Source organism: Lactuca sativa, chromosome 4 (genome assembly GCF_002870075.4).
Source record: "Lactuca sativa cultivar Salinas chromosome 4, Lsat_Salinas_v11, whole genome shotgun sequence".
NCBI lineage: Eukaryota > Viridiplantae > Streptophyta > Magnoliopsida > Asterales > Asteraceae > Lactuca > Lactuca sativa.
Window position 1 is genome coordinate 165297795 of NC_056626.2, and position 10322 is coordinate 165308116.

Below are 10322 nucleotides of genomic sequence, written 5' to 3' on the forward strand. Positions count from 1 at the left end.
TCAAGAAACATTATGTATGTGTTCTTTTAAAGTATAATTTGCATATATATATATATATATATATATGTGTGTGTGTGTGTATGTGTGTGTGTGTATCTATATATATATATATATATATATATATATATATATATATATATATATATATATATATATATACCTTAAAAAGCATTTACTAGATTTTGCTGATTTTTAAGAGGTACAAGTTTTTAAGCATCATATACAATAATTTTATGCATCGGAGAATAATAAATCTTATCCAGTCAAAGACAGATTTTGAATAGGCCTTCTAAGCTTATCTTCAAATTGAATGGGTTAAATATGAGAATAATTAATCTTATCCGGTCAAAGACAAATTTTGAATAGGTCTTCTAAGCTTATCTTCAAATTGAATGGGTCAAATATGACCCAGTATTCCTTAGAGTTCGGTCAGTTGAATCAGTCAATTGAATATGTCTCGTATTGATGGAGATAAGATTGATATGCAGAAACCCAATGTCGACCACCATTTCCTGTGGTCTACCTTCATCCCAATAAATCCTAAACGCCTCGCTCAATTTCTCATGTGAATTCAAGCTTTGAAATAAAAACTCTCCATCTAGGTTCGTAGATTTCTTCAAATTTCTCATCCACCACTATCGCCTCCACTTTGAAGCTTTACACAGTCGCGCGCTTTCTCTCCAATAACACTAGATCGAATGTTGTTGCTTCCATCTTGATGTCTGAAACCTAATTGAAGCCTTTACCACCACATTCAACGAATCCCCAGTAAGTATTGATTTATTTGGCTCAATCTTGTTGAATTATCTACTTATATTAGTGGAATTTGTTCTGATTTATGAAATCTATGTGGTCAACGACTTAACTTTTTTTCGAATCCTCACTTCTGATTTTTGCTTGGTCTACAGATCATTAGTCTTTCTAATTTTTACATTGTGAAATCGAAGTGGCAATTTCTTCTAATTTTTGCATAGTCTGCATATCATCACTCTATGTTTTTTTGTTAGTTTTTGATGTTTGCATAATATCCTCATCAATTATGATTCTTGAAATTTGATGATTGTTTTCTGAATTGGAGTTAAGTTTCAGATTTCCGTCTGTGCTTCCGGCTTCCCTTACCACATGTATTTGTTCATCACATTCTTTCCCCTTTTAGTTCATTTTTTGATAACTTATAATATTTGTTTATGTTTTCATGTTTGGTTTTTGTTTTTTCTTTTTCTGTAGGGTGTCCACATCAATAGGAAATTGGGATTTGGTGGGAGTTTAACTAAAATGCATAATTCTATGTTGGGATATGGGATATGGAATATTGGAGTTACATCTCAGATTTTCCCACGACAGCAGACACAACTTAATGAATAAGTCTATGATTTGATGGATTTATGGAAAAGAAATTAGGATTTTGTAGGAGTTCAACTAAAATGCTGACTTTTTCTTATCATTATTACTTATTATGCAAATTTGGTCAAAGGCTGGAAATTAAGAGGTACAAACCATTAGTGCATCATGTACAATGACTTTATGCATTAAAAGAATATTGAATCTTATCCGGTCAACATTTATGAAAAAGTCAAATAAGATGATGATAAGATTTTGAATGAATCAAAGTTTGACAAAGTGTTCCTCATATCTAATTGAATCAGTAAATACTAAATCTTATTTGGTCAACATTTATGAAAAAGTCAAATAAGATGATGATGATAAGATTTTGAATGGGTCAAAGTTTGACCAAGTGTTCCTCATATCAAATTGAATCGGTAAATACTAAATCTTATCCGGTCAACATTTATGAAAAAGTTAAATAAGATGATGATGATAAGATTTTGAATGGGTCAAACTTTGACCAAGTGTTCCTCATATCCAATTGAATCACTAAATACTGATTTTGTCAATAATAATGAAAAAGTCAAATAAGATGATGATAAGATTTTGAATGGGTCAAAGTTTGACCAAGTGTATGAAATCGAATAAGCCCAAAAATGTCTTGCCATTGACCGCAAAACCTTGGTTCTCTCTCATGCTCGCTACCTCCTCCTTTGGTTTTTCTTTCTATTAAAATCGAATAAGCCCAAAAATGTCTTATGTTTAATCCTAGCCCAAATATAAGAAATCTCTATCTGTTCGTCATTTTGTTTAACAAATTTTTTATGTCATTTTGTTGATCCGCACCCGTCGCTTTGCGTGGGTAAACGGCTACTATATATATATATATATATATATATATATATATATATATATATATATATATATATATATATATATATATATATATATATATATATATATATATCAAGGTTGTAGAAATCGCTCGACGGTAACTCAGCGGTGGACTGGGGTCAAGGGATTAATCGGCTAGGCGGAGATTAATTGGAGACCATTAATTGTTAAAAAGTTAATAAATATAACATTAGTACTAAGAATATAAGTTAACAAGTTAACAAATAATAAATATGTAATGGGTTAAATGTAGAAAAACCAATCTATTTGACATTTATGATCACAAAAACCCCTCAATGAATTTTACAACCGATAAAAACCACACATTTCAGTTTTCCTTTGGATTTTATCCAAACTACCTATGATATCATGTTTGCCAATGACAAACATCCATGTGGTATTATTCTTCTTTTAATGTTAATTAGATGAATAAATAGTTTTAAAACATTTCTTTAATCGAAATAGAGATAACCTGTCGGCCATCCCTTCACGTTCCCCTACCATTTTCCAAAAACCACCACAACCACCAAACCTCTCTTCCCTTACTTTCCAGCGACCATACCCACTTTGTTCCCCCTCTATAGTTCTTTTCGAACTCTAAACCTAGTGTCTTAAATTAAATCATATAACGAGCAGACTTTTAATTTTGATGGTGCAAGTGGAGTAGGATGGGAGAAAAGGGGAAAACAATATGATGGGTTCAAAAGGGCGAGTGGTCGTGGGATAGAAGTGGGCGACAGTGATGGGTTTCAGGGTTTGGAAGGGGTGGATTTGAACTGATGTTGCAGATAATCCATCCTTATGGGGTCATCACTGTTGCAGGGTCCAATGTATCCCCATTAAATTCTTATGTGTTGACTTTCTTATCATCGAATGGTAGGCCAAGAAGTGGTTATGGAAACAAATAAATCACCATTGAAAACTGAAGCTCAAACATTCAACCACTTGTTACGTGAACTAAGAAAAAGCAAAGAAGAAAAGAAGAAAAAGGGACCACCTGTTATGTGAACAAAGACAATGAATGAGTTTTGTAAAGAATAGTTCCACATCCCACATCGCCGCTAGGGCAAAATAATAGGTAGAAATATTCTATAAAATGAGCGACATTCCCCCTTCTAAACTTAAAACAGCAGTGCTTTGGGTTGTTGGCTCCATTAGGCCGACGACTTCTTTAAAGTGGGCTGGAATGACTTGGTCTGAATTGGTGTCCGATTTGGACCGAATTCGATCGGCTTTGACCGATATTGACCAAGGCTGATAAATTAACCCTCTAACACCTATCCGTGGGCGGTTAGAGGATGCCAAGCGCCTAGGCGTCGATTAATTGGCCGCTTAGACTGATTTCTACAACAATGATATATATATATATATATATATATATATATATATATATATATATATATATATATATATATATAGTCATCTTTGTAAAATACAACATGATTCGGTACGGGAGATAGAACTACAAAGTTAAGCTCAGCTGAAGGAAGTAATTGAACACCACTAGACTAACACAGTTAGTACAGGTAGCCCATATTTGAAAAGCTATTGGGTGCTTGTCGTGGATATACTAAAGGCATTGAGCATAAGCCTTCATTTAGAACATCGAGTTACTTTGACAAACAGTCATTACAACCACCACAATAGGCTCAGGTATCACATCAAACACATGTAAAACTAGCTTAGTTTACTTCAAACTCTTGTCTAAAGATCTATTAATGCATGTTAGTTTATTAATTTTTGTTTATGTTGATTATTTGTCACAAGCTTTGGTAATTGACAATTTAGTAGTTTGGTTTATGATCTTACTTTGGTACTTTGTAATTTATAGCTTAGTCTATGTTAAAACTTCGATAGTTTGGTATTTTATTATATGTTTATACTTTCTATGTTAGCATTTTGGTAAATTTTAGTTTGGTATTTTGGCTTATTATCATACCTTGATAGTTTGATAGTTTGTTATATTTAGTTTGGTAGTTTGGATTGTAGATGTTGATATTTTGGAAATTGTTAGTTTGGAAAATTCTTAAATTTTAGTTTGTTATTTTAACTTATAAGTTTATTAATGTAAATATTTATTTTGTAACCGGATTGTTTTTAAGAGTATGCTTTGAAACTAGACAGGTAGGATTAATTATATGTTTTATTTTTTGTTAATGTATGTTTTAAGTTTGTATAACAATAATTTTATACCAAGTGTTTTATATAGTATTATGTTTTTCTGCATTCTGCATTTGATATTGTTTTATGTATTTTAATAATAGTTTTTATGTATTTTGTAAATGTTGTAATTTTAACAAAAAATATTAGCGGTGACTTCAATCGCAGTGACACCAATAGCAATGGCGAAGGCATTAGTCACAACAATCTGTGGCACCAATAATAACGGCGAGAAAGGCAATAGCAACGACATGTAGTAGCGGTTGATGGAGACTAAATCTACAATCAAACTAGACAAAAACCAAATAAAAAGACAAATTTTCTAATTTTGAAAAGGTTTAGAGCATTTTTGAAAATTTATCACTTTTAATATATTATACATTCTAAATACTCATTATGATGGTATCTAATGTTTAAAACCATCAACTCATTGAATACTTGAAGATAGTGTGCAAATAAGTAGGTTTCACTTAATTCGTTTCCGTCTAAAAAAAGTGTGCAAAAAAGTTTTCACCACCAATATAATACTAAGAATACTAAGATTGATATCCATTAAAGAGCATATATATAAAGCCAAGTCAAAGCTTCTTGGCACGACTACACGCGCGTCACAGTTGTATAGCTAGTTCCTCTCAGTCATGCACCTGCATTTACATTTTTACAAAGAAACTATTAGGAATTAATGGGATAATCAAGCCTGGTAGAAGAATGCTTAGTTACTATTCTAGCAACATGTTAAAATTTTGGACATTTCAAATTTTGCACCTTCTTAATATCTTCAACATCAACTTTTATTCCTCATCATCTTCTCAACTGAAGTCTTCAACTCTAACATTGGCTTCTTGAATGCCTTGAAAAGCAACTTCAGGGACAACTTGGGTTTCAGGGTTGACTCTTGGGTATCATCAATAAGAAAAGCATCCTGATAATCTTCAATATTCTATAACAAACATAATGTAAGTGGAATAAATGTAAAACACTTCATACCGTAAAACAAATCATACCATTGGCATTGCAGATTCAACATGTCTTGCAATAGGTAATTCATTTAGTACTTCCACTTGGTCAACAGCAACATTGATTTCATGTTCTTCATAACCAACTTCTCTAAGTACTTGAGCATAATCTTGAACAATAACTTCATCAACAATATTAACTTCCACCTCGTTAATGTCTGCTTCCAACTCTTTAATGTCTACCTCCTGAACAACTTCATCAACTTCATTCTGTAACAAGCATAAAACAAAACATGTATACCATTTACCAATATAAGAGTTTAAGCAACTCGTGTAAAAAGGAAAAAGTAAACATCTCATTGACCAATATAGTAGTTTAATTAACCATACTGAGTAAAAAGCATAAAGTAATACGATTGATCGACCCTCTTCCACCTCTAACATCTATGACATATTTCACATATTAAAGGCATATGAGTTTCATATAGGTTTATTGTGCCTCTTGGTTCAACCCAATCAATTGTTGTTGAAGTTGTTCCTAGATCTTGTTTCCTATGTGCTTTTTGTGGGTCTTCATGCATGTCAACTGGTGTTGTTTTGTATTGTACGCAGCTCATCAATGGTCGACCATACATTTTCTTCTTTATCTTTTTTTTTTCAATAAAAAAATAAAAATAAACACCGACCTAGGGAGAATTCTTGCATCTTCGAAATACCATGCAATAATTATGATGGAAAATAAGGGCAACGAGTATTGAGTAACTTCCACATTAAATAGCAAGGAAAAAGTATCTAGTAGCTTACGAAACCACAATCAAATAAAACGAATTTCACAAATACCTACACATAAAAAATTTCAAATCTACCACTAAACGAGAATCCTAAATCCAAAAGGGTAAAATAACTCATTTAATGTAGTATAAGTATATATATATATATATATATATATATATATATATATATATATATATATATATATATAAAGCAAGAAACTCAACATTGATCACTACTACAAATTTAAGCAATAGGGACGACACTACTAGAGGTGAAACGGGCATTAGGGTCGACATCCAATAGACGCACCGGATGTTGCCCCTAATGGTGTCGCCCATATTGCTTACATTCTCATGATCATTGTGTTTTCTATTAGTCAATGTTGACCAGGAAATCAGGAGAATAAAAGGGCACGTGGGAGTGTTGCCCAGTAAAAGATCTGTTGTTATTTTTTGTTTTTCAGTTGTATTTAGCCTATTTAAAGTTTCATTGTTTTAGTTGTTAAGTAGAAGTAACCTTTTCCAGTTTCATTCATTTCAATAAAAGCAATCATTAGGCTATCTTTACTCTGTCATATTTTCTCTTATTCTTGCTTGATCACCAACAGTTCGTATCAGAGCTTCAAGGTTCTGATTAGAGTGTATGCCCAAGTACATCAGATACAATACCATGACAGTAGCATCATCATCCAATCCACCCAAAGACGGTCTGTTTCCCCTACAATGCCCGATGCTAACCTCGCTCAATTATAATACATGGTCGATTAATATGGAAGATATTATGGATGCCCATGGGTTATGAGATGCCATTGAGCCACAAACCGGAGTGGTTGTGGATGAGAAGAAGAGCAAGCAGGCTCGAGCTTTCATCTTCCAATCGATTCCAGAAGAGATGCTTGTGCAGGATGCCAAGATGAAGACGGCTAGAGAAGTGTGGGACTCTCTAAAGTCACGGTATGTGGGTGCAGAAAGAGTCCAGAAAGCAAGGTTGAGGGTATTGAAGAGCGATTTTGAAGCACTCCAAATGAAAGTTACGGAAACAATAGATGATTATGTAGGAAGAATATCAGCCATGATCTCAAAATACAGCAGTGTAGGAGCAACACTAGATGATGAAGAACTGGTGAGAAAGCTGTTTGACACTGTCCCTAAAAGGTTCATAAACTTGGTAGCATCGATTGAACAAAGTTCAAACATGGAATCCATGCCATTTGAAGAGGCAATTGGGCATCTAAATGCATATGAAGACCGACTTCGACTCTGGAAGACAAGCACACAAGAAGATAATGCCTTGTTACTTGCCAAGACGGAAGGTTCCTCTACCCATCGAAGTCCAAGCAAGTCAAACACGACGGGTGGTCGTGGAAGAGGAAGAAATAGTGACAAGGGAGGAAGAGGCAACTCACGTGGTCGGGGTTTGACGCGTGGCAGAGGTAGACGTTGGGGTGGTAGTTCACGACAAGAAACTGGGAATTCCAACCGGAAGCCTCATAACAAAAGTCACATATAGTGCTTTGAGTGTCAAGAATTTGGCCACTTTGCTTCTGAGTGCAAAGCAAAGAAGCAACAGGAACAGGAGGCGAATTTAGTTGCAGACGAAGATGGACCTGCACTTCTGTTGACCGTACATGAGAACGAGACTACAAGCATGGTTCTTCTGAATGAAGAAAAGGTGTACCCAAACCAGCTAAGAGAGAACAATGATGATAATATGTGGTATCTAGATAATGGGGCTAGTAACCACAAGATCGGTTTAAAGGGCTTATTTGTAGAACTTGATGAAAAGGTGATTGGACAGGTATGATTTGGAGATGGTTATAAAGTTCTAATCAAAGGGAAAGGTACATTATTATTTGATTGTAAAAGTGGTGATCAGTTCATCATCCTAGATGTGTATTATATTTCAGCCCTACATAGCAATATAATAAGTTTGGGACAGATGACTGAGGAAGGATATGACATAGGAAAGAAGAGAGATTTCTTAAAAATGTATGATGCGGGTGGTTGCTTGATTATGAAGGTCCAAAGGTCAAAGAATAGACTTTATAAAATAAGGCTCACACCTGGGAAATCTGTATGCTTAGCTATGAGTATTAATGATGATTCATGGCTATGGCATGCACTTATGGGTCACACAAATTTCAAAATGCTTGGGGAGATGACACGAAAGGAAATGGTAACAGGTATGCCTCGATTATCTCATCCATCACAGGTGTGTGAAGGATGTATGTTAGCTAAACAGGCAAGGATAAGCTTCCCAAAAGTGGCCCAGTGGAGAGCCAAAGAACCACTCTAGTTGCTACACGCAAACTTGTGCGGCCCCATTACACCAGCAACAAAGGGAGGTAACCAATACTTCCTACTAATAGTCAATGATTATTCACGATACATGTGGGTGTATATGATTAAAGCAAAGGATGAGGCTTTTATTATGTTCAAGAAATTTAAGTTACAGGTGGAGAAGGAAAGCACTTTTAGAATCAAGATGTTAAGGACTGGTCATGGGGGTGAATTCAACTCCAATTAGTTCCTGGAATTTTGTGAAAGTGCATGGATAAAATGCCAATTGACAACGCCACATACGCCACAGCAAAACGGCGTTGTGGAACGTCGTAACAGGACGATCTTGGAGATAAAGAGATCGTTTCTCAAGGCCATGGCGATATCGGACCAACTCTGGGGAGAGGCGGTGCGACACTCTGTTTATTTGTTGAACAGAACTAGCACAAAGGCCTTGAAGGAGGTAACACCGTATGAGGCATGGAAGGGCTCGAAACCCTCGATTGCACATCTGAAGATTTTTGGGTGTGTGGGATTTGTCAAAAAGTTGAGAGGCCTAACCAAGCTAAGCGATCGAAGTGAATCGATGTTCTACTTGGGAATAGAAGAAGGAACGAAGGGATATAGACTATATAATCCCAGAAATCGGAGAATAGTAATTGCAAGAGATGTAATTTTTGACGAGGCAAAATGTTGAGCCTAGACTGAAGACACAAAGGAGGAGCCACTTACCACACCCTATTGGACCAATGTTGAAATAACCCAATCACCACCAGCCCAACAACATGAATATGATGTGAATGAAGAACCCTACATGTCGTTAACTAATAACTCTCACTTTGAACATGTAATAGGTGATTCAACGAATGAAGACTCGCCATGGTCAAACTCGTCTAGAGTTGACTCACGAACAACTCTCCCAGGTCAAACCTCTGAAGAACACGAAAGAAACGGATCAATAGCTTCGTTTGATGACACTCCAGCAAAAGGGTTCTGATCAATTAACGAAATCTACCAGAACACATCAAGAATGAATGATGCAGAAGTATAGGAGATGTATGAAAGAAATCAGGAACTGTTGTTAATAGATGATGAACCCATGACATTTCAAGAAGCATCGAATGAAAGGGAATGGAAGCAAGCAATGGAATTTGAGTTAAGGTCAATTGAAAGTAATAACACTTGGACTTTAACCAAGTTTCCATCAAACTGAAAGGCAATAGGGTTAAAGTGGGTGTTCAAGCTAAAAAGGGATGCAGCTGGAAACGTGATCAAACACAAGGCCCGCCTAGTCGCCAAAGGGTATGTCCAAGAAAGGGGCGTTGATTTTGAAGAAGCTTTTGCACCAGTTGCACGATTGGAAACTATCAGGCTAATTCTTGCTTTAGCAACAAAAGAAAATTGGCTTGTACATCACTTAGATGTCAAGTCTGCATTTTTACATGGGGACCTCAAGGAGGAGGTATATGTCTCTCAGCTAATCGGATTCTCGGTCAAAGGAAAAGAGAATATGGTATATTGTCTACATAAGGCACTATACGGATTAAGACAGGCGCCAAGAGCTTGGAATGTAAAGCTGGATCAATCACTCAAAAGACTAGGATTCACCAGATGTGCACAAGAACAAGTTGTCTATAAGGTACATAAACCCAATCTAGTCCTCATTATACATGTTTATGTGGATGACCTTATAGTTACTGGTTCAAGTGAAAAGGGAATCCTAGAGTTCAAGAAAGAAATGCAACAGGTGTTTGACATGAGTGATTTGGGATTTTTATCTTATTATTTGGGAATAGAAGTGTCTCAAAAGAAGAATGGAATAATGCTCACACACAAGGGATATGCAGAAAAAATTTTAAAGGTAGAAGGGATGGAAGATTGCAACAGTTCTCTGTATCCAATGGAGGCCAAGCTAAAGCAAACAAAAGATGAA

General features: G+C 35.3%; 1 protein-coding gene across 1 annotated transcript; it reads left to right on the forward strand.

The window, feature by feature from the left end:
- The first annotated feature begins 6779 nt into the window (after positions 1-6779).
- LOC111908593 (uncharacterized) lies at positions 6780-9386 on the forward strand. The gene is made up of 5 exons (XM_023904410.1): positions 6780-6816; positions 6913-7542; positions 7636-7907; positions 7986-8292; positions 9244-9386. Exons 1-5 carry the CDS (start codon positions 6780-6782, stop codon positions 9384-9386), a joined length of 1389 nt encoding a protein of 462 aa, XP_023760178.1.
- Positions 9387-10322: the final 936 nt, after the last annotated feature.